Here is a 25,756-nt window from a genome sequence, read left to right as displayed (position 1 = left end):
AGGTAGCTTTTCTTAAACACACACTATATCAAAATCTCTCTAAGTAATAGCTATTTCAACTAACTGACAGCTAAGAAATTTTTGTTATAGAATTTTTAAAAACCAACCTTCAAGAATTCCTTCGCAATATTCAATCTTAAGTTTTCCCCATGATAAATATTAAATATTAAATATAAAATTTTTAAAAACCCAGTATGATTTAAATCAGAGTTTTATGTTAGCTATGCAATATAAGAATCATCTTTGTTCATCAACCCTAATTATTTAATTATTTGATTTTTCTGTTCATTGATCTAATACAATAGACACAATAGATAATAGACATCTCCAGTCTACTGGTTATTCAGTTATCAGCTTGTGGCCTTTTTAAGTAATCCTGTATATCTCTTTTTTAAAAAAGCCAATCAGTTAACACAATTCACCCTCTAGCTCTAACTGTGACAATTTTCTCCCACAGAGGTTATCTGGCAGTGTCTAGAGATAAGGTTGCCCTAAAAGGGTGGTGGTAGGGAGGGAAGCTAGGTAGGGAAGATATACTGGTATTTAGTAAGTAGAAGACCAGGACACTGCTGAACATCCTATAACACACAAGACACAACAGAAAATGTCCACATGAAACACCAACTGTGTTGAGATTGAGAAACCCTGGCCTAGTAAATAAGGCCTCAATGCGACCTCATTCTACTTTCCCTTCTCTTCTACTATTCTTTCATTCAGTCTTGATCCAGAATTAACAAATGACATCTTCCAGCCTCCATACTTTCCCCCACCTAGATTGCTTTTCTTTCCATTTCTAGCTCATCTCTTCTCAATGAATTCTAGATCAATCCTGTCTCCTTTGAAAGACTTGAACTGCATTAAGTGATCAATCATGCCTTATATCATCTATCTACTATTTTATTTAATTCTATTATTATCAATATTTCTTTGTGAATTCACCATAACATCCAGAAAAGTGCTTTTAAACAAACAAAACTACAGATGGTCAAGGAACATGGCTTGATCCACTTAAGCTAAATTCAGATTAAGCGCAAAATATTACCAAATCAAAGTCTCAGTTTGACTCTTCCAGTTATTTTCTGACAATTTCACCTAACTAAACTAAGATCTAAAGTTAACTATCTGATCTTGGGCAGGGAGTTGGGAGACATAGCACTGCTATTTTGTCTTTTTAGTAAAAGTAATACATGTAATTATCTGCAAAAAATATTCCATTTATATAGTAGATTACTAAATATAATCTATCCTAGCCTAATCCTAGGTCCAAGTCTCAAATATAACCACTTTAATTAGGCCAACCCATGAAATTGCCAATATGACTGTTTTATACCTAGAAAAACTGATAATTTTATATGGTTCTACCTATGTTTCTAAATATGGTTCTTCTGGTAGTTATTACTATAATTCTAATACACTTATATTCCATTTTAGGACTTATTAATTTTAAAATGTATTTATTGACTGTCCTTAATCAAAAGTGAGAAATTTAGCTCTACTTTCACATTAGAGATAAAAGATAATCTATTTTTCACTTCATAATTTTCTAATGGTAGAGGCTTATAAACTATTAACTGTCAATAATCACTTGCCAATCTTATTGGCAGATAATATTTGAGCAATATTTATCTCTTTCGATTTTACCATCTGAGAAGCACGTGAATAAAATTGTTTACCTGAAGGGCCTTTAATAACCTTTCAGAATTGTCTATATTTATTCTTCAAGCCAAACAAAAATATGAAGTTTTGTAGTCAAAATTTCAGATTTCAAAATAAGGATCAGAAGAAATTGATGCACAGAATCCAGATAAAAAATTGAGGCCAACCAATCTAACCACTTTAACATTAAGTTCTAAGGAATTTGATAGTTCATTATGTGAGTCATTTCTGGAGATTGTTTTGAATGACAATGATCAAACAGATGTTCACCTATTACTCCACTTTCAGTTTAATCTCCCACCAATAAATGGGGTTGGGATTCTACAACTTCACATGTTCGAAAACCAGTGACAAGTCTAATGTCTTATTTCTTATAAAAGTCCAGTTATAATAGGCAGAGAAGAGAAGAGATTCAAATAGAAAACACCAGTAATTCAGAGTAAGCCAACATCTCAGCTAAGGAAAACACTAAAGCACCTTAACCAAGAGCAGAAAATATCATTCAGTTTCTACTGATTCTGCACTATTTTCTTAAAAAATAATTTTCTACTGAACTCTCATTTACAATAACATATCAAGAATATATTGATAAATTTTGACCATGGGTCACAAATTTAAGCTCCCCAGGGGCCAGGGAAGTAAAGTGAAAGTCAGCCAACTAGGTGCTATGAAAAGAGGGAACAGAAAGTATATATATTTTAGTGCTTTTAGGAGACTTTAAAAAAAAAAATCTATCAGCCTAACAAAACTCATCCTAATACTTACCACAAATAGATAATTCCCATCAACTCTGATTAAGATTTAACAAGGTCAGGAATCTCTAAGCATGATAGCATAAATTATTTTGAGGAAGTAGTTTGTACCACTAAATTGTTTTAACCCATTTAAAGAAAAGTGATACCTGTGAATAACTCCATTTCAATAAACAAAAAGAAAAAAATATATCTACAAATCAGTATTTATTGTCACAAAATAACTATGGAATACTTAAAGAAATTAAATTTTGGAGTTTTTCCAATAATGGTATTCAAATAAGTCCTAATTTCTGAGGCTCAACTATTTTTGTTACAGTTTACAACCTGTACCATAACAAACCAAAACATTTTAAACAAGAATATTTTTATCTACCAAAGTTTCACCAAGAAAACCAAAGTAGGTTTGGATTTTATCTCTTTTCCTTTCCCTTTGGAATTATCAAACAACTAACTAGAAGATGAAACAACTGAGAAGCAAAGGTTATAAAGCAATTAATCAAGATAAACAACTTTTGATTGCTGTGAGTGACCTCAATTAGTCACAACATCCAAATAGTTTTGGTTCAAGGTTATACCCTAGGATCTAAGCAGTGGAAAGATAGTGCATTTTGGAGAGATATGGATTAGATTCATGATGGCCTGAGTGACCTCATCCAAGTTATATGTAAAATAATATCTCCTTCACAAGTTATTATAAAAATTAAATGAGCTTATGGAAACAAAAAGTTCTTAGTGAATAACCAAGTGACTTCTGACTGTTGATGCTACTAAAAATAATAATAGCAACACAACACAACCTAACTTCATTCCTTCCTATCATCCCTAGGAAAAAAAGAAAAAGAAAAACCAGAAAGGAGAGAGATATGATTAAGCATAGAAAACCCTCTAGAAGAAGATTTTAAAACTGTTAAAGGAATACAACTAGAAGAGATTTCATTTCTCACTTTGTTTAAATTTTCATTAAAAATGGCAGAATTATAATTTATATTGTTCATATGTCTTAGTATTTGTCACATAAAATATTTAAATAAAATTTGAATCCATTTCTAATTCCTGCAATTAAAACTTTTTATGTATCTATATATATGAGGCACAATTAACAGAAGATACAAAGGAAAACCATACTTTTCTGTTTTCCAATTCTGTACAATGTGAATATACAACCTTTTAAAAAAGTTCTTTGTTTCTAAAATCACAAAATATAAAGAGCAAGTATACACGCTTTACATCTCAAGAGATTTTTGAAAAGCCCAATCCCCAAGGTCCAGCACCTAACACACAGTACAACTTTTTTATCTGGTCAGTTTTATTCTGGTAAGAGTGAATACAAAAAAAGCAAAACTCCCCTCAGAGGGTGCCAAGTGATCTTAAAAGAGAAGAACCCTGCTCATGTGCTGTTTCTGGTTCATGTTACTCTCAGGATATTATTCTACTCTGGGCATTTCTCAATTTTTTTTTCCTCTATCCATGAAATAGGCATAAATATATTTTAAATAACAGAGAAAAATGCTTTTGGATCTTTGGAATAAGTCCTTTGCCTGCTAATTACCTAAGTATAAACAAAAACAGAAGCAATTAGAGAATCTAGTGAAAGGATCTTAGGGAAATGTGGTAAATCAAATGGACAAAATAAATATCTATGTGCTTTAACTTTAAGTTGGCATTTTAATCAAAACCGATTCTATGAAAAAAAAAGTCTGAAAATAAACCCAACTCCAGAAAGCTGGGAGAAGGGAAGAGAGAAACATTTACCTGAGGCATCTCCAACTTTAAAATCACTGTCATCTGAACTATCATAATCGAGAGCTTCTAGCAGAGAAGCTGCCAAAGGCTTCACCTGCCTCCTCTTGGAGCTGCGATCCACTGTTAAGAAAAAAATATTACATCGTCATTTATAACCACACCGAGCACAGGGGAGAGCTTTAATGCTGAGGGAGGATACAGAAGACCTCGTGCAGGGAATCTTTTCAATTTAGTTGTCGGCAAATGTGGAGGAGCCGGGGGAAAGGTTGGGGTGGATCATGGGCTGCAGAGGGCCGGGCAGCAACGTGGGTAGCTCCAGCCCCAGGGTACGAACCCGGGATCGCCAAAATCGAAGCTGACTCTCTTGCACACCTTGTGATGTTTCTCCTACTCGCTCGTAATCTCCCATTTAGGCACCATACGAGTCAACAGAGAAGAAATGCAAAACCCAAGGAATAAACGCTGCCATCATTCCCGCAGTCTGCGGACGCGAAGCGTCCATCAAGGGTCCGGCTTGCCGCAGGACCCTCCCACCCCCTACCCCCCAGCCCCCCGCCCTGTGTCCCACCGGCCCTGACTGCTAGTAGGCTGAAATGCACCTTTCTCCCCGCGGAGGCCTCCGACACTTACTAAGGAATCCGTGAGGTGGTCGTTTGGAAGAGACCTAGGGAGAGGCTGCGAGAGCCCAGGCAGCGCCGAGGTCAGGGACTGAGACCGCGGAAACAAGTTGGAAAGATGCTATTTAAAATTGAGATGCAGCCGACCGGCCCTGGGAGCCTCGAGGTGCAGCCCCGCGGTCCCTCCCGCCCCCCAGCCCCGCCCCTTAGTCTTCGCAGAACCGGCCCCGGCCGTTCGCGCCCCTTCCCACTGCGCTCCCCGGGCGGAGGCGCCCTCTGGCCCAGACAGCGCGGCCAATCTGGCAGCCCTGGGGAGTCAATTTCCCCCGTTAAAACTGTTAGGAAAAAAAAAAGAAAGAAAAACTTTATTAGCCTGCACCAGAAGCAACAAAAGCCCCAGAATTTGCAGTCCAAGGCCGATTGCCTTAGACAATGGGGAAAGCAACGACCCGGATACAGCTCGGAAGAGAAGGAAGTGAAAACACAAGGTAGAGCGCTGCCCTAAATGCAGCAGAAACCGAGAGCGCGTGCGCTGGACTCGCCACCGCCCTCTCTCCAGGAGAGGAGCGGAACAGACCCGAACGGGAGGTGAGAGGGAGCCGAGCGGAGCCGAGCGGAGCCGAGCGGAGCCGAGTAGTACCGAGCGGGAACAGAGCCCGCCCAGACCATGAGCGGCTCCGCCCACAAATCCCTGAGGCTCCGCCCTTAGCCCAAATCCGTTGGGCGTCAATTTTTGTTTCTAGTTTTTGTTTTCTAAGGATTTACTCAGAATACACTTTCCACAAAGGGATGTTTGCTAACCTAAGTCACTAACAAAAAGCTGAATACCGACAGCCACGAATTGCATCCCTCAAAATTAGACCTTGTTTGATTGCTGCTTTGAAAGTAACAACTCTAACAGGGAAAAAAGCATTCATTTAATTATATTAATTAACTGTTGTTAGAATGATTGTACTGTGGACAGACATTTCCACGTTAATAAAACATACTCAGTATTTAATTTTGCTAAGAAAAAGTGAGAATACATCTTGAAAATATTCCCTCACAAGTATATTCTGCATTAACTAAGAATGTGTCCACATGAATGTGAAATAGTGCCTTGCATTCACTTACAGAATTTATTTTTTAAGATAAATTTTTAAACCCATAAAAACATTAGGACAGTATGTACAACAGGACATCCCAGTCCTGCAATAGTTTCAAACATATGTTTATTCCCATTTAAAGCAATATTAAAGTGTTAGAATCTGAGCAGTATTAATACTTTTTAAAGCATCAAATCAAGGTTAGACAAAGATTTTCATGAAGCTGATTCAATTCCTTTGTTTATTCCACAAGTATACATTAAGTGACAGTGTTTGTAATATGGGGAAATACAGTGTTATGAAAGATTGTAAATTAAATGTATAGGAATCATGTCATATAATTCAGCAGTGGAACTTACTTTTTAAAGAAAAGTGATTAATGCTGTGTATACTGGAATTAAATTTTATAACATTAAATTTGAAAAATAGTAAATATTTATATTCTACAATTCATGGGATGATTACATAGCGGCTGGGCTTTCTGTAAGACATTTGTTGTCTTGCCCTTTTCAGAGCTTAGGATTCAGTTGAGGATATGAACAAGCTAATAAACGATTGCTGTATATTGCGAAAAGGGCTACCAGGAAAAAAAAAAAAAGTACACATGAATAGAGAAAAGAATGTACTCAAGGAAGTCTTCCTGGCGAAAGTTATATTTAGATCCAAACATTAAGTATCTGAACTGCCCTGGGGGAGGGAGAAAAGGAGAGAAAGATGGTTCAGATCACAGAAAGGATACATGCAAATGCCCAGGGCTAAAAGAGTATGACCAATCAGATTCGCCCAAAGCTGGACTACTTCTAATACCCCCAGGACATTCCTCCAAAACAATAGTTATACCAATTATATTAGTCTCATCTTTCTGTCTTCCTCATCTCTGTTAAAAATGTAAAACCCTTCCAAATCTCTCTAAACCTCTAGTCACCTGACCCAAACTAGCACTGCTATGTGTTCCCTCAAACTTTTCCATAGTGCTGTAGAAACTCCCATTCCAAAATTTTAAATAATATTTAGTAAATCCTTTTCCTTATGATTGTAACCAAATCCAAGAAGTTTGAGGAAAGTAAAATAAGAGAAATGAATACAAAAATCGAATTATCTGGTTTAAAGTAGAAGATGTAGATCCTGATTCATGTTTTAAAGCAGCTGGGAAAGTACATCAGTTTGTTGGAAGTCTTGTAAGTCTAAGGATAATAGGTCTGGTTCACAAAGGGTAATTGAACATGTAAATTACCTTTCTACTCTCCCCAAATTTTGCTGAAATCACAGAAGAAATATAAAAATAGAAATAAAAGTATAAAACCATAGGACAGCTATAAACCTGAGAGGAGTGTCACCAGCACTTTTGAGGGTTATTGAAGTTGTGAAGGTAGACTCAAATTGCCAACAAAACTACCAAACTAAGAAACTAATAATCTCATCTAAGTGAAAAAGATAAGTCACTGAAGTGAGTTTTCCAGTAAATTTCCTGCATTACCCTCAAATTAGAAATAACAAGGCCTGTGAGAAAGGCATAGTTTAGGACAACAGGCTGAGTAATTGCTAAGAAGAGGAAAAGCCACATAGCAATCCTGTTTTAAAGGAACTGAAAACAGTGTTTTTCCCCAGAATAAAAATGCAAGTTCAGTTCTATTAAGTAGGAAGTCTGATTCCAGAAATTACCAGAATGGGCACTACATTTACAGGGGAAAGAAAGAATGAGCCCAGTAACTACTGCCATAAGAAATAGGAAGAACCAGAATATAAATGACTCATAAGTCATAAAAGAGAGCCTGCTCACCTGCATCCTCACCACACCACCAATCTTTTTCTTCCGACCCACCACAACCATCAGAGCTAGGACAGCTATAAATAGAACTCGCATTCACTATCTGCCAGGTGAACAGGGCTTCTCATTTAGGCAAGGTATATAAATTCTGGCTACCAATACCACACAATCTATGTATACAGACATAGACGCGATCAAGAATTATTAAATATTTAAGTAAAACTAACAACGTGAGAAGAACTAAAATTTTAAAAACCTTTAGAACAATTATATAATTCACATATGCTGTGTCTCATAAGATTTAGAAAGTGAAAGGGAGGCAGAGACTATCTTCCTTCAGCTATAGCACCAGCAAAGCAAGCTGTAATATCTGTGAAAATAGAATCTGCATTCTAGCTTCTGCTCACCAGCTTCAAAGTTATAAGGTCATGGTGGGGGAGCAGTTGTGGAAAAGGTCAGCTGCAATATCTGGATGTGTTTTCTGATTTCTATACCACAGCTACAGTTGTATGATCTTGAAACTAAAAGTCTCATTGGCCCCCTGATGTTCATGCCCCCAATCTTTCAAAAGATTTTGTATGCACCAAATTTCTTTTCAGTACAAAAATACCTGAAGTGATTTATATTTCTTCTATTAATGTCTTGTATGATACAGTGTTTGGTACAGAAAGGTGTTCATAAAATAAATAAACTTCAACAATAGGAATTTAAGATTTATTATTTGATTTGGTGTGGGTCAAACGACCGTGATGACTTCATTACCAGTGGAAAATAAGATACAGGTAGTCCATGGCAGGCAATGGTAAAACAGTTACTTACATTATCAAATGTGATCACCTGGAATAAGGTACCTGTTGCAGGGAAGCCTTTAGTAACAAGTGTTTGTTACGACAGAACCTTAAGATGGAAATAAGAAATACTCAGCTGGGCTGGAGCGAGCAGCTAGCCAAATAGCTGTCATTTATAATCATTAAAGGATATCTTTTGCAGGAAGTCCAAGGATCATTTTATCTTGCTATTATTAATATTTTCCAATATATTTAAGAAAAAACAATATTGATAAAGAAAGACTGTTGAAATTTCTGAATTTCAAGAGAATTTCCCAGATTGTTCCCATTGAGAAAAGACCGAATATCTACAAGGGAGTACAAATCAGGTTTAAATTAGAGTTCTTAACTGTAACTTTGTATGGCTAGGTACTTCTAAAATCATTTCAATGTTTTCTAATAAAGGGTTCATTAGTAATCACCCTTTCAAATTACATAAAATATAATGACTATAGAATTTTATTCAAGGATTGAGGCAGCAATAATCTAGTATTACATGAGTAAAGATTTTGTAATAACAAAAGAATAATATCGAAAAAATAAGTTATTTTTTCAAAAAGAGTATGTATACATAATACAAAAATTTTAAATGCACAAAAGCGTATCACGACAATAAATTTTCATCTTATCCTTGTGGCCTAGCCATTCATTCATCTAAGATGTAGTAAGACTAACACATTTTTAAAAAGGTGCTTAGCTGAGGACTAAGGTTTTATAACAGTTTTATTGAGATATAATTTAATTACCATAAAATTCACACTGTCATAGCGTAAAATTCAGTGGTTCTGAACATATTCAAAAGTTATACAACCATTACTACTATCAAATTCTAGAACATTTACATGACCCCAGAATAATTGCCCATACCTATTCTCAGTTACTCCTTGTTTCTCCTATTCCTAGCCCCTGGCAATCGCTAATCTACTTTCTGTCTTGATGGATTTATCTATTCTAGACATTTCATATCAATGGAATAAAATATGGCTTCCTTTACCTAGCATAGTGTTTTCATGGTTCACTCACATTGTAATAAAGCTTGTTTTTTAAATTAACATGATACTGTGAAACGTGATGAGCATTTGTTCTGCATGGAGCAAAGACAAAAGGGAGGGGTGAGTATTTCAAAATTTGTTGTAATAGCTGTTTATTAGACAGATCTCTTAGACAAGCTGAGGTTATTTAATCATGTTTCAGAGCATATGAATGGCAGTCTTAAGGGCTGAGTTTCACAAGGGGCAAGTCCCAAGAAAGCAAAGCAGATGGGCAAAGACAGCATCAGTGGAGCAACAGCATAAAGTTTACAATATTATATTGTAACAGACAAATGAGGTTAGTTGGAGACAGGAGGTTTCATGTCATCAACTCAAGAGGTGGAAAAGCTTTCAAACAAACAAAAATGCATAAATGATACTTTTTGTTCTTTTTAATCCATCAGATCTTTAAGTGACAAAACATAAGCAAACTCCCTAACATTGTCTAATTCTATAAAACTCAGTTTTAAAAATTTTTTATTGGAAAATATAATAGAGAAAAATGAAAAATAAATGTATAGATCAAAGGATTATCAAGAAGCAAACGCCCTTATAAAACCCCATCCATGCCAACAGCAGATAAGCCTCTTTTGAACCTTCTCAACTGATACTCCCTGCTACCTAAAAGAATAGTCATTGTCCTGAGCCAAACACTATTTTAAAATTTTATATAAAGGGACTCATACAGTGTGTATTGTTTAATTTCTGATTTCTTTTCGTAATATTTTTGTGAGGATCATCTATGTTGTGTGTAATTGTAGTTCACTTGCATTATGGAAACACATGCTCAAATGTGCCACAATTTATTTATTTACCTTTGATAACATTTTGGCTCTTTCAATTTCAGGCTATTGTAAATAATGATTCTATATATACATTCTTGTTCCTGTCTTTTGGTATACATAAGCACACATTTCACTTGGGTTTATAACTCAGAGTGAAACTGTTGGATCATGTGGTATTCAAATATTCAACTTTAGTAGAAAAAGTCAAACAATTTTCAAAGTGTAATACCAATTTATACTCTCATCAACAATGTTTTTATTCTACATGGTAGTTGAACAGAGTTTTGAATCTTTAGTTTGATGCCTTACATCAGATTTGAAAGAATCTTTGTTATTATATCTCTAGCTATTTTTATATACTCAAGTCTCCTAGTCTTCTCCAGAACTCCAATTTTATATATGTTGGACACTCTCTTATCTTCTATGTCTACTGAACTAATCTCCATTTTGCTTAATATCCTCTTCTTTGATTTATCTCTTTCCTCTTGCATTTACTATAAGTAGCAAGGAGAAGCACATCTGTACCTTCAACACTTAGCTTGAAATTCTCCTCAGCTAAATGCCTCAGTTTATCATTTAAAAGTTCCACCTTATACCCCAATATGGAACATAATTCAGCCAAGTTGTCTGCCAAGAATCACCTTCCCTCTAAAGCCCAATGATATGTTCCTCATTTCTTTCTGAGACCTCCAGAAGCACCTTTAACATTCACATTTTTACCAATATATGTTCATGAAAATATATGTTTTCTCTAAGATAATAGGAGCTTTCTCTACTGTGCTCCTCACTTCCATCTGAACTCTCACCAGAACTGCCTTTGATGTCTATATTTCTATCAATAATCTATTCATGGCAATCTGTGCTTTTTCTATCATATACTTCAAAATTCTTCCAGCCTCTACCAATTCCAAATACATTTTTAGGTATTCGTTACAGGAACACTTCACTTCTGGTACTAAAACCGCCATAAAAATTACTACAAATTGGGTGATTTAACATAACGAGAATTTGTTTTCTCGCAGTTCTGGAGGTCAGAAGTCTGAAATTAAGGTGTGTCGACAGGGCATACTTCCTTCAAAATCTCTAGTTGAGCCTGGTTTACACAGAGCTCTATATGAAATGCTGTCAATTTCCCAAAGTAGACATCAAGTAGCACTGTAGTCCCACTCTGGACTGACCCTGAAGGACGGTAGTGCAAGGCAATATGGGAGTGGCTCCTCTTACTACTATTTTCCCTAGGGAAATTTTGACCTACCATCCCTGAAACTGTGGTTTTACTGGTCCAGAAGTCTTAGTTTCAAGGGAAGAATACTTCTATCAGGAAATAGGGTTATGATTCCATTAAACTGGAAGCTGAGAATGCCACCTGGTCACTTTGAGCTCCTCATACCAATCAATCAACAGGCAAATAAGGGGGATTACTCAATTAGCTTGGGTGATTTATTTTGATTAGCAAGGTGAAAGTAGAGTACTACAACTCAATAAGGGTAAGAAGTATGTCTGGAATACATGAGATTCCCTGAAGCAACTCTTAATAATCCTGTTCTTGCCAAATTACTCCTTTCGTTTCTGTATTCTTGGGCTAGGTTTATGTCTAGTTCTATGACAAAGGGCTCTAGCATCTTCTGCAGGACACCCATATCATTGAATCTGAGAGTTTGGAGGTAACAAGAGACTAATGGGGTCTTTCCATCCTCGTGAGTTCTACCCATTCTCACAAGTTCTAATGTGTCTTTGCTTCTGCACTTTTTGTCCTTCTTCCTTTCCTGACTGCCTCCACTGATGACTTCAGGCTACAATAATAAATACTGCTTCCACAAATTGCATGTCAATTCCTTATTATATATGTATATAGCCTAGAAGCTCTGTTTCTCTGGTTGAACCCTGACTGGTATATCTTCCTACATTTCTGACTTATTCTAATTTTTCTGTTCTGACTCCTTCTTCCTGGTCTGACCTCATTTTGTTCATTTTCTCTAGGGTTTTAACATTGACCTTTTCCTCTCCTTATACATTCCCTCTTAGACATTCTTCATAGACAAGCTCACTGATATGCCCTATTCTTTTAAATTGTACCTCTAAACCAAACTTCACTCTTGAGCTTGGGTGACGTTTCTGCCAGTATTCAGGGTATCACTAATTGGATATTTTATAGGTATCCTAGACTCAACATTCCAAAAATGGATTCATAGTTTTGGTCTTGGTATGGACACTATACACCCAGCAATCTAAGTCATATATAGTAGTGTGTATATATACATACACATATATATGTATATATGCGTGTATATATATATACACACTTATTATATATATACACTTAAGTGTATATATATATACACTTATTATAAAGTATATATATAGGCACTTTATAATAAGTGCCTATAGTATCACTTATTATAAAGCTCTGTAATTATACCCTCAATCCCCCTAGACTACCAGGTTTTGAAGAAAGACAGCAGTGTGTTATTCTTCTTATCCTAAGCACTCGGTATGATGAACAATACATACTAGGCATTTTAAATATATATTTAATGAATAAATACATTCATAAATGAATGACTGAATGGATGGATTCATAGAAAAAAATAGAAATTGCAGAGATAAATGGCAACATGAAGAGTAATAGAACATGGCTATTCTTAAAAAGCTATAACCTGATGACCTAGGTGTATGGTATAATTTTCTAAAAATTGTAAATACATAGTTTTCCTAAAATATTATTTGACTAGAAGATTCCAGTGAAAAGAAATACCACTTATTTCAAATTGCTAGAGTTTCTTTACTTTTTAGTATTCATTGAATTTTGACCATAAAATGCTTCAGGTATTTAATTTAAACAGATGACAGTATGTGAAGCTTTGAGATTTATAATAGTGAAAGTAAACTCTCACAGACCAAAAATTATTTTCATTTTTCTAATAGAAATTTTATAATTAAATATAGTTTATGTTAAGTAACCACAATACTAGTGGAAGAACATATTTATTTTTAGATTAAGGATAGGTGCAGAATCTTTATTAGCAAGTGAAGGTATAATTTGTATTTGTATTATCAGAAAAACAACCTCAGTTGTCAATTTATCTGCTAGAAAAATAATTAAACGCCTAAATGCAAACAGAGTAAAAAATATAAGATTCTGCCTTCAATTTGCATTAATATAATTATACTTCATGGCTCACTTATCAAATTATTTCTCGCTAAAGAAGCTATTTCTTTACTGTCACACATTAATAACAATACATAATCACTACACCTACTAGAATTTTCTAGGCTTGAATCTTCAGAGAAACTATGCAAGAAACTTGGATCATCTTTGGGAGGGTGCTGTTGATATACTGCCTAGATTTTTTTTAGAGTTATTCACTGTACAATTTACATTTCATTTGGACAACTAATAGTTATACTTTCTGTATTTTAAAATTGTTCATAGAATTAAACAAAGAAACAAGAAATCCAAAGGGCATAAGTCTCAGAAGAGGAGGGTAAAAAACAGCTCCAATTCATTTATTAAGATATTATTCCCTGCAGTTGTTTTATCCTCTGTTTAGATACAAAACATTTTATGAGTCTTCACTGCTTCAAGGATAAAGCCCTTAATCTAAAATTCTCAAAAATCTGGGTTATTTTTTTCCATTTCATTTCCTATACCACCTCCCTATGCAACATAAGCTCCCATCACACTGAATTCATCTCAATTCCTACACATTATGTACTTACACTGTAAAGTTTCATTTGTTCTGCCTTATTCAGGCTATTTCATCTATATGGAATGCAAATCTCCCTCTTTTTTGGCCTGATCATTCTGCAAAGATCACAGTCTTCGTTAAATTATTCGCAGGCCCTACAATCTTGTTTCTTTCTGTATTATCAATAATTTAATTTTTGTATTCTTATTGCCCAAATAAAGTCATATGGCTAAGCTTGATATAAACAGAGAGATAATTATATAATCTTTTCCCAGGAAGAACATTAAATATTTGTGCACAAAATGACAATCTACCACAGTCTGCCCTTCTGAAGACAATCATGCAAATCCTTCTCCTTTCCTTTCAAAATATACTCACCCTCTACACCAAGGAAGATAAAAGTACAATACTATCATTATTGCCACCTCAAAGCCCATGATCTATGAGTGATGCTGCAGTCTCTGTGTTTGTTCTGGGTATGTCTCTTCTTGATTTAGAGACCTATGGAATAACAAAGTCCAGTTATTTGCCTCACAACATGCAAAATACAAGGGTGGAACGTGGACTGGATGAACCATCCTATTCAGAAAGAGGAATAATGGAAGACATACATTGGTCCTGAAATCTCACAAGACAGAAGTTGCTGCTGGCCGAAGGTATGGGATATTCCTTGAATAGGCCCTGATTTTACTCTCTAGGCCCTTGATCCCACCAGGCTTTATTGAGAGAGCTACATGCTTATCTACTTGTCCAGGCTTTCAAATTGTTCAGTTGAAATGATTTACTGAGATACCTTAACTTGCCAAGATGTTTCGACAAGGTGATGGCTACATTTTTGAATAGGTCATTACCTTGAAGTTTTAATTCACTTTTTAGCTAAACATCTTTTCATTTTTATCTTATACAGTGGAGATAAGAATCAGTCCCACCTTCCAAACACACCAGTCTCTAAATTTCTAGACTCTCTAGAAATTTTTTGCAAGCTGTTCTTACAGCTTGCAAAATGACCAGTTACTTTCTGGTCCATCTCTTTATTTAACACCTTCACAAATGTTGCCAATAGTAACTGGCACATGCTGCTAACATACCCTTTGCCTGTCATTTCACTGACAGCTAAGAGTTCATCAGAGAGTTAACTGTTTCCCAATTAGCTGAGAACTATTTCATCACTGTATAAACATATATTGCCATCGTTCTAGCTTTGGTAATAGTTACCTTGTCACCTGTTGCTGGTACCTGAATCAAATGACACATATTTTAGGATTTTTATTACGATAGTATGCTACCACACTTTCAGGGTCAGTCAGAGTAGGTTAGGTTATGCTGCAGTAACACAAATTGGTGACTTGCAACGATAAAGGTGTACTTCTCACTTTCAGTCCATGTCTACCGCAGATCAGCAATATCTCTACTCAGATATTTCCACCCTGACACCCAAGCCTCTGTCTAAAACACTGCTAATCTTGTGGCAGACAGAAAAGAGAGAATATGACACATGTTGGCTCTTGAAGCTTCTGCTTGTGCATGACACATTTTACTTTTCACATCTCATTTGCTAATAAAGCAAGTCATCTTATTAAATTTGCCATTAATGAGATGAGTAAGTAATATCTCCTTCCAGGGAGAAGCAGTGGGTATTTGTATACAGTATAGTCTACCACAATACCAATCCTACTTATGAAACTAAAATTTATTTTTACAATATATATTGTCTGCTACACCCTCATTTTCTAGACCGTCACTTGTATTCTTCCAATCCCTGCTTAAAATATAGATCACAGATTTTTTCCCCCTAATTTAATGCATAGAATTTAAACTTTTACAATTTGACATTTTGGTTAATATTTAACAAAATTTATATTCCTTAACCCTACTTTGTTCACAATTCCTACTCCATGAGGGTAGAATAATTTTCTCATTCACTACTATCTTCTTGTTAGAATAGTGCCTAGTGCAGAGTAGGTACTTAATAAAGATTTACTGAATGTATAAAAAAGACACAAGTCTTCCTAAGTTTCATGATATATCACCGTAATAACCACCACTTATCCTTTTTTCCCCTCCTACTTCACTGGGCATATCTCCTCTCCCAAATATCACATGTTGGAATTCCTTAGTTCCGTGTCCTGTGTCTCTTCGGTCATTCTACTTTCTCTCCCTAAACAATGTCTTTTCGGTCATACCACTTCATTTCCCATCAATAAACTGAGCCCTAAATGTATTCTCCTAGTCTAGATTGTTCTTTTGCCCTACCGAAACCCACTTGGATTTTACATACCTATCATTCTCTGTTGTTTCTTATTTCAGTAATTGGCATCAACATGCACACAGCTGGTCAAAACTGAACCTCTGAAGAAATTATCCCAAACTCATCCTTCTCCTGACTTCCCCATATTCAACCAAGTACCCTGCTGGTGCTACCTCCTAAATATCTCTGTACTCTTTCCTTCATCATCACATTCCCTACACTAGTCCAAGCTACCATTATCTCACACATGGACTATTGCAAGGGCCCATTAACCAGTCACTCCAGTTTTATGCTCATCTCTCTAATCCATTCTTCACATATAAAGCAATCATTTATTATTCTTGTTTTTTCCTTAACTTCCTAATGCTTTCAGCATTAAACCCATGACGTGTTAAATGATCACTGGCCCAGCGGATCTGATCTCCACTTTGCTATCCCTCTTCAAAGTTCCAACCATAGCAGAATTCCATCAGCAACTCCAACGATCTCTCTAGCTTCAGACAGTATCACCTATGACCTCTATTTTTGTACGTGTGTGTATTCATCCTCCATTTTTACTTCGTTAATGTCTACTCTTTCAGGTCTAATGTTACTTTTTCGGAGGAGCATTTTCCTACTGTTTCCAGTACCAATTATTTGTGTATCATTGGATTATTGCTTTAAGCTATACATGAGGTTGGGACGGGGGTAATTTCATTATCCCCAGCCCCCTAAAATCTGACTCGTGGAAGACTTTAGGGTTAAAAGACAGATAAATGAAAATTGTACTGGAATATTGGAAAATATTAAGTGTAAGGACACGATCATTTAAAATATATTTTAAGAATACAATTTTGAGCCCAGGGAGAGGGGATAATGGCAATGTCGCAAAGGTCTTTGTGGCTCTGAACATTCAATTGAGGGCCAGGACCTAAGGGCTTAGCTATCACATGGCGGAACCATTGCCATATTTAAAGCATTTACTTCTTTTTTAACCTCTGCTCGTAAGAGACAGTTGAAGACAGGAAGCAGCTGCAGTCTTCTTAAACCGCAGTCGCTGACCTTAGCAGCAAGAGCCTCGACCTGCCCTCCAGGCGCCCGGCGCCCAGCTGCTACAGGCGCCTCTCAGCTCCCTCTGCGGCAGTCAGGGTCCGCCAGCGCGCGCCCGGCACGCGCGCCCCAGCGCCTCCGCGCGCAGACCCGGCTCGCAGGCGCCTAGCAGGAGGACCCCGCTCGCAGAGCTCGCGACCCATTCGTCCGCCCGCCGGCCCCCATCCCTCAACACGTGGCCTCCTAAGCAACTGCCTGTCTAGTCAATACAAGTGTTCTAGTTTTCGACGCAAAAAATTACCCGTTTGGACTATATGCTTCATAGGAATAAGAGTTTTAAATTTGGAGTGGAATGTTGTAGGTCTGGCCAGGTTAGAGCAGACGCGACAGGCGCTGGATAACGCAGGCACCTTTAAAGACAGCCGCACCCGGGCTCTCCTGCCGCAGGCGGCCCTCTGAGCCAGGGGTCCTTCAGGTAGGAGGTCCTGGGTGACTTTGGAAGTCCGCTTGTCATCTGTGCAGAGGCTACCCGGTTTCAGGCCTTGTGGTATTGTTTTTCTTTGCTTCCGGACCCGAGACCTCTGTCGCAACCATGCTCCGCCAGATCATCGGTCAGGCCAAGAAGCATCCAAGCGTAAGTTCGTGACCCCTTTCTCAGTGTCTTCACGGGTTCAACCTGTATCGGATTGCGGCTACCTCAAATCCCCTGGAAGCTTTCCTTTACAGCCACTTATCGTTCATTCCTTGAGGCTGGACTCGGTTGTCCCAGGCCCTTGAGCTCTGACCTTCCACGCCGTGCATTGTGGGGTTTAGGGCTCGCGGGCTGAAGGCGAGGGATACCTTCGAGGAAAATAAACTAGTGAATGTTGGGACATTCTGGTGGCCGCGCCCTCTTGCAGGTTGCTGGGACGAAGAGGGATAGTGTACCGTGTGCGTTAGAGACCAGCAAACGTCAGGTTACCCATCTGTTGTGCTGTTAAGGATGTTGTGTGTGCTCGCTGCATTGCACCACTAGGCCTTGTCGCAAAATGTAAGGCTCTCTGATCTTGGAATCCTTAATTTGTCTTTACGTCCTGACATTTTGGGGGGGAGTTCGATAGCGTAGAGGTTAACCGCAGTTACATTATTTTGTATGTTTCATTTTCCCCCAGCACTTCTACTTGCCGTGGTCCTAAAACTCAATCATCTAGTCTTTAATCTCTTACCTTAAATCCGACTATCTAAGCATTAAGCATTGGTAGCAGTATGTGTTCAGAGATTATGCCTAAAACCTATATTTGTAATAGGTGTATTTCTCTTTGCTCATTCAGACTCTTCATTTTACTATGCTTATGTTTTTCGTAATGCATATATAGAAGCAGGCTTGCCAAGAGCTTGTTTTTCAGGCCTGGAAATACAGGAAGCCAGGAAATTTAATGGGAATGATGCATAAATATTAAAGAACTTGAGAAGACTTGATATATTTTCTTGGAAATTTTTTAAATTTAAGTATTTTTTTTTCCATATTAAACCAGAATCATCATCACATTCTTGGGAAATTCCATTTCTTTTTAACACAGTTATAAGAAATGTCACCTCAATGCAAGGTCTACCTTTATTAAAATTTTAAGACAATCAAAAAATAGCAGTTTGAAACTTGGGAATTAGCGTGTAAAAACTACTGTAGTCTTTTCGTTATTAGTATCTAGGTATTTGAAGATGACTATTAATACTTGTCTATTTTGTATTTGGTTCTAGCTGATCCCACTCTTCGTATTTATTGGAGCTGGAGGTACTGGAGCAGCTCTGTATGTCTTGCGCCTGGCATTATTCAATCCAGATGTCTCGTAAGTACTTAAAAACATTTAGAACTTTGATGGTTTAGCAAGCTGGTTTAGGAGCTACAGTCTTTCTGAGGAGTTAACATCCAGTAATAGAAAGAACCTGAGTTTAGTCGCTACACAGTAATTTCAAATCCCCAATCAGCTGTTATTTACTTTTTCTGGTTCATAAAATCATCTAAATTTCTCTGAGCCTCATTTTCTTATCAGTAGAGAACTGCTAATATCTATGTGGTAATGTCATAAAAATTGAGGTGATGATAACTTTTTATAAAATATTTAATTAAGGGTGCTGGTACATATAAATATTTTTAGCAAGCTTTCCAACAATAGGGAAATTTTATTTTTTAAGTTGAAAAACAAGCAAGAAAAAGAAGATTGGTTCATTGTTAGTTTATACACTTTTTTATGTCATTTTGTTGATGAAATAGAAAACTTTAAAAACAGCCAACTGTTTTTAAACAACTGCCCCAAGAGTCTCTGTGTTCTACCTTTTTTCTAACTGATTACATGAGATTGCTTGTTACAGATCCTATCTCTCTTTCAACTTTATAGTGAAAACACCATGCCTCACCTAATAGAAAATGAGATCGATTTATTAAAAATATTAGCTTTTTAAGAAGTACAAAACTTTTAAATAGTATTTTATTACTATAACAATTATAATGTTTTATTTTAGTTGGGACAGAAAGAATAACCCAGAACCCTGGAACAAACTGGGTCCCAATGACCAATACAAGGTAAGCTACAAAATTGTTTCAAAATTGCTGTAAAGTGTGTTTTAATAAATTTTATCAGGGAGCAATTTTTTTTTTTTTTTTGAAGTCAAATGTACAAGTAAAATTTCATTATAATGATCTTTGAAGAGCTGCTAGATCATTCTCTGAAATTAAAATAACAATTTTCTAATAACTATATTTTTCTAGGGACTTTATTCAGTCTTTAGATATGAGATTAAGATGTATCTCAATTCTACTGATTCGATGAATAAAAAGGGAGAGATAGTATAGCTATTGTAACATTTTCATAGATCTTAGATAATCTAGTGCAGTGGTTCTCAAATTTCAGTATACATAGATATTAACCGAAGATATTGTGAAGACAGATTCTTCAGCTATACCCCCGCGGAGATTCTGATTCAGTTGGTCTGTTGTGGAGATTGAGAATTTGCATTTCTAACAAGGTGTCAGATAACATCGATGCTGCTGGTCCATGGAGCACACTTGGAGTATCACTAGTCTAGTGATTGCTTTGGTTGGCTTTTCTTTCTTATTGATGTGGTGGAGATATTTCATGTGGAGATATTTCATGTGACGATTAGTTGGAAGAAATGAAAGTCGGTTGAAACTTAAATTTTACCATGAACTTTCTAGATAAACTTTTTAACATCTTTCTTGAAGAGTGGTTTGTGAAACCGCTCTTCCAAAGAATAATTTTGTGGACTGAGATCATCTGTTTATCTTATTGAGATATAATTGACATATACCATTGTGTAAGTTTGAGGTATGCAGCACGTTGGTTTGATATTGGTTTGACAACATTTATATAGTGCAGTCTGGTTACAACAGTAGCATTAGCTTACATCGTTATCACATCACATAATTATCATTCCTTTTTTGTGTGTTGAGAACAATTAAGATCTAGTCTCTTAACAACTTTGAAGTTTATAATACAGTTTTGTTGACTATTTCACTATGTTGTGTATTCGATCTCCAGAACTTATTTATCTACTAGTTACAAGTTTATACCCTTAAACAACATCTCTCCAAATATTCACTCCCTAGTAACATTCTACTGTTTTTACAAGTTCAGCTTTTTACATTCTACATATCAGTGATATCTATATAGTGTATTTCTTTCTCTGACTTATCTCACTTAGCATACTGCCCACAAGGTCCATCCATGTTGCCACAAATCTGAGACCATTTATTAATTCCCCAAACATAAACTTCCTTATGTGTAAGAATTTCATGTACCGAAGACAAACCCTTGCAATGTCAAACAAATAAACAGAAAAAAAAAAACCAGGGTAGCTTTATTAGAATATAATTCACATACCATACAATTTACCTATTTAAAGTGTGTAACTAACTTATGCACTTTCCATTGTACGAGGCTGCTTCATCCAAGAGAGAAATAGCAATTTGTTTAAGCACCTTCAAGAAGAGATACCCTGACCAATGAGTGTCCGAGACCCTTTAGCAGATATATTTCTATGATGGAGATGGGCGCTGTCATTACTGATAACAGCAACTTTGAAGATAATTGTCACCTTTTCTTAATTCCAAGCTTTCCATTTAACCTTCAGATTATGATTTGGCTTCCAAATCTCTAAACAGATCTTCTGCCAAGAAACAGAAATGTGCTGGCAATGCTGAACTGAGCCAACTGATCTGATTTTGTCTCATAAATGCTAAAGAGGCATCTTATAATTTTAAGTCTGTTCTAGAGAAAATGATTCCAGATCCAATAAACTTTAAAAAAGAAAACCAAAAAAAACCCAAAAACCAGGCCTTAGTTTTTCCACCAAGGAGCATATTGGAGTCTCTCTCTGGGTATGTGTAATTCAAAAAGCTCCCCAGGTGACTTTGATAATGCAACTCTGGAACATAATAATACGTGCAAGTATGAGGCCATGTGAATTGGACATGGCATGTTGCTGCAACAAAAATCAAATGCATATGGCTAGGTTGGGCTGTGAATAGCTATGACACTGATAATAGAAACTGGGAAGATGAATCATAGTGGCAAAATATTTGATAAAGTGTCACCTGGTATAACTTGGAAAGTAGACCATATGTCTGAGAGTTATTATAGAAAAAATTTTGGAAAATAGGATGTTAATGGACTATCGCTGGCTGTATTTGCCAAGAGATAAGCTTATAGAGGAATTGGGAGATTTGCAAGCAGAAACAAAAGAGAACCAAGTCCAGAAACTAGTGAGCCTAGTGGGAATAAAGCCTACTGTTGCTCTAAACTCAAACAGTGAGGTAGACTAGATTATTTTTTCATTCAGTGCCCCTCACCTAAGAGAATTTGTTTTTCTGGCCCACTGGCACCGGGTTTGGTGGCATGACTTGCTCTGCCAAATTGTGAGAGGAAGTGATATCTGCCGTTTCTGAACCAGTGTATGGTTCCCTCCATTGTTCTTTTTCATCTGTCACGAGACCAAAATTGACAGTTAAGGATTACTCATTCAGGATTGGATTGGAACAGAGGACATGGAGCAGTCAGCATATAAGTGATACTTAGTATGAGTGAAAAATAAGCCATTGTTGTAAGCCACTAAGATATGGGGGTTTTTCGTTGCCACTTTGCAGTCTAGCAAAAGCTAATTAATACAGACAACAGAGAGGGCTAAAATAAGATTTAAGCATTAAAGGCCCAGCAACACTTCTCAACTGAATAAAATATCCTAAACCAAAATCAGAATGTGTTATGCCTTTCCAACTGTTACAGAGACCTCAGGGTGGTAGCTACCATTAAATCGAGAAAAAGAATGGGGACATGGAAGCTGAAAAATAAAATAGATTTGAAACATCATCAACAGAGAATTTTGAAACTGGCACATGGAACCATATAGAAGCAAATACATCTGAAGCCTGCTTAGTTTTGAGAAAATGGCAACAATATTATGTAGGGGCTTGGTCCTGCTTCTTATTCAGTGTTTGACAACTTGATTTTCAATTGCCTCTTTTGTAAAGTAAGAATAAGTAAGGTGGTGATAATTAACTAAGATAAACAAAGTGTTCTGCCCACAGTGCCTGACATCTGTTAAGAGAACCCAACAGATGTTTTTCTTAATATATAACCTGCATTTCCTTTTATAGATATTCCATCTAATATTTTGTTCATAATAACACAGTTTTTGGTTTTTTGTTTTGTTTTTTGTTTTTTTTTTTTAAATCTCATCTAGGTTTAATTGCTTCATAAGAATACTGTCAAAACAGAATTTTGTTTTATGGCTTATTCATATTTCTCTGACTATAGGTCTGTGTATGTATCTCAAGGATAAGCTTTACAACCTGGGAATTTTTCTTTTTAAAAAAGTCAAGTAAATAAGAAATTTTCAATTAGAGACAATGCAAAGGGTTTGAAGAAGTAATGGGTACATATATATGAACATCCTGTTTAAAAACTGAAGAAAATGTTGATAATTTTGCAGTTTGGTTCTTTTGGAGTTAAATAATGTAGTCTTCAAGTAATTATAGCACAATCTCTTAAGTATTCTTTGGCACAAGAATGAGTAAACCCAAGATTCTAGCCTTATTTGGGATTATGTACAAATCCAAATGTTTCCTCAGAAATTCTAGAGCAGTTTGCAACATAAATCATTTAAAAAAAATGTGTTGAGCTAGAGGCAATTTTTTATAGCAATCATAGTAAGATTTTTTCTAAAATTAACTTCCATTGAATATTAAAAAAATTTTTGGACATTACAAAATTTCCAAATATATAGTATTTAAATACAGTATTATTTAAAAGCTTTTGTACCAGAGGTGGTCAGGTGTCAGTTTGAGATTGTTGCAGTCTGGCGTAGAAAGTGATAGGAAAGCCATCAAGGCAACTCAATTTGTGTCTTAAAAGTTATGTACACCACACAACAAAGCATTACCTTATATTACTAGCCTTTCTTGGTTACTATAAATTTCTCCTATCTAATTTATAGCACCTTGCTAACCAAAGTAGGGATGATAATGCTTCATATTCCTCTATTCTATTGGAGATTTATTTGTATATTTAGTGGAAATGGAAGTCAAAACTTAGAATTGGAAGTGCATGTCAGAAGGAATTCTCAATCACTTTGAAACAGAATTTTATATAGGTTCTGACTAAAAGAGCAACTAATGTTGCTCTTCTGTGGTAGATTAAATAGTTTTACCTTACACAACTATTATTAAAGGACTGAAATTTTAATGCCTTTCTTTGAATGACTTTTACATTGTTAAATATGCTTAAAATTTTACATGTCTGTAATTTTATTATAGAAATTTGAATAAAATAATTCTAAAACTTCTGTACCATTTATGTATGTTTGATAGATTATCTAAAATATCTTTTTTCTTTTCCAAGTTCTACTCAGTGAATGTAGATTACAGCAAACTGAAGAAAGAAGGTCCAGATTTCTAAATGAAATGTTTCTTTATAAAGCTGCTTAGAATGAAGGTCTTCCAGAAGCCATCCGCACAATTATCCACTTAACCAGGAAATATTTCCCCCTCCAAATGCACAAAATCGTGTTGGTGTATTTTGTTGGGATTTACACTGATTAATAAATATTTGAAACTTGATCTGTCTCATTATTTAATGCTGAAAATCTGCTCTGAACTTTAGGGTATAGGAAATAAATACTAGAATTTAAGGAATTTTTTAAAATTTCTATGTATTTGTATAATTTGAAAATAAGATTTTAAGCTCTTCAGTAAAATACTTTCATTTTGTGTATAGGTTATAACTTCCCTAGAGCACAATTAACAACTGGAAATTATACAAAGGTAGATCGGGAAGAATATTCAAACCTCTTTGGCAGTGGCAAAATGGAAACTTCTGGATTTCTTTTACTGGCCGATACCGAAGTACATGCAGTGTTAACAATTGTTTTTTTATCATGGCATTCTCTTTGCTGAAGATTTTAAAGGTTATTAGTCGCTGTGGTCCTGCCACGGATTGTAGTTGAATCTGAGTTTATCACTGCTAACCATGGAGCTAGTGGCCAAGAAGAGATCCTGAGAATTTCTGCTGAATCTTGGCAGGTGTTCAAAGGACAGGAAGTATATTAGCAGCAATTTTAAGATAGGGAAAATGTAAGAGAGTTATGTTTTTCAAAATGGACTGTGGAATTTGAATTCAGTTGGAGAAAATAGTAATGTGCTACTTGATGTTGCCTGTTAACATAGCTCAGACCTTTTAGGTAAGTTGCAAATGATTCAATGAGCAGAATATTTCAATGATGGCTAATCAAGAATTAACCTTATCTCATATATCAAGTTTTCATATAGATGTGTATTTGTAAGTCATTACATCTTAGAAACTTGAGGAATTTGAGACAGTTTTGGTTTTTAATATAGAAATACTTTGTTTAAAAAGGTCAGAAAAGCACATTTACATGCCAGGCACTAAACTAAATGTTTGAATTACATGGATAATCTCAAATACAATCTTTAAGAAACTAAGACTTGCATTAGTTAAATTACTCAAGTTCTTTCTTAGTCAAATGTGGATATTTGAACACAGGTGGTTTTGAATCTAGAGTTCAGAGTACATTTGTTACTTGACTTTCCCTACTTTAAGCTCCTGTGTCACTTGCATAATTTCAGTCTCCAGAGCTTGCCACTATTGACTTTCTGAGTCAGGTAATTTGTTGTAGTGGCCTGTCCTGTGCATTTAAGCATATTTGGCAGTGACCCTTTTACCACCACTGGCCAGTAGCATTCCTCCCTTCCCCAGGTTGTGAAAATCAAAAGTGGCTTCAGATGCTGCCAAATGTCCCCTGATAGCCAAAATTGTTCCATTCCCACCCATGTTGAGAACTGCACTAGACATGGTGCAAATCACCTCCAAATTTAAGATTGTGTAAAGAAACACGTGTACATAGTTTTAGACACCCAAGTAATTGATACACATTTTTTGTTGACAAAAACAGTAAGCATTTCTAAGTATATGCTACATTAAGAAATTTGTAATGCCATTTTTTTTTAATATT

At 35.9% G+C, this 25,756-nt stretch overlaps 2 protein-coding genes across 13 annotated transcripts in view; one reads left to right on the top strand and one right to left on the bottom strand.

The window, feature by feature from the left end:
- Positions 1 to 5,255, bottom strand: part of PHF14 (PHD finger protein 14) — a 170,614-nt gene extending 165,359 nt beyond the window's left edge. For 10 of the 12 annotated variants that reach the window (XR_001598942.2, XR_004953898.1, XM_036230382.1 and 7 more), the window contains exons 1-2: positions 4,785 to 5,254; positions 4,164 to 4,274 (exon numbers count right to left, since the gene is read on the bottom strand). Coding sequence is in view for 10 of the 12 variants with exons in the window: in XM_036230382.1 (XP_036086275.1) it covers positions 4,164 to 4,274; position 4,785 (112 nt within the window). In the remaining 2 variants the exon portion in view is untranslated. Of the gene's footprint in view, positions 1 to 4,163; positions 4,275 to 4,784 lie in introns of all 12 variants that reach the window. The other 2 variants (XM_036230379.1, XM_016160745.2) reach the window with 2 other exon arrangements.
- Positions 5,256 to 17,708: 12,453 nt separating this feature from the next.
- Positions 17,709 to 24,344, top strand: NDUFA4 (NDUFA4 mitochondrial complex associated). The gene is made up of 4 exons (XM_016160755.2): positions 17,709 to 17,867; positions 18,971 to 19,059; positions 19,733 to 19,793; positions 24,127 to 24,344. Exons 1-4 carry the CDS (start codon positions 17,826 to 17,828, stop codon positions 24,181 to 24,183), a joined length of 249 nt encoding a protein of 82 aa, XP_016016241.1. The 5' UTR covers positions 17,709 to 17,825; the 3' UTR covers positions 24,184 to 24,344.
- The last annotated feature ends 1,412 nt before the right edge of the window (positions 24,345 to 25,756 follow it).

This window comes from Rousettus aegyptiacus, unplaced genomic scaffold (assembly GCF_014176215.1).
Source record: "Rousettus aegyptiacus isolate mRouAeg1 unplaced genomic scaffold, mRouAeg1.p scaffold_m13_p_13, whole genome shotgun sequence".
Lineage (NCBI taxonomy): Eukaryota > Metazoa > Chordata > Mammalia > Chiroptera > Pteropodidae > Rousettus > Rousettus aegyptiacus.
The sequence above is the reverse complement of the archived record's forward strand: the minus strand, read 5'-3'. Positions and strand labels throughout refer to the sequence as shown.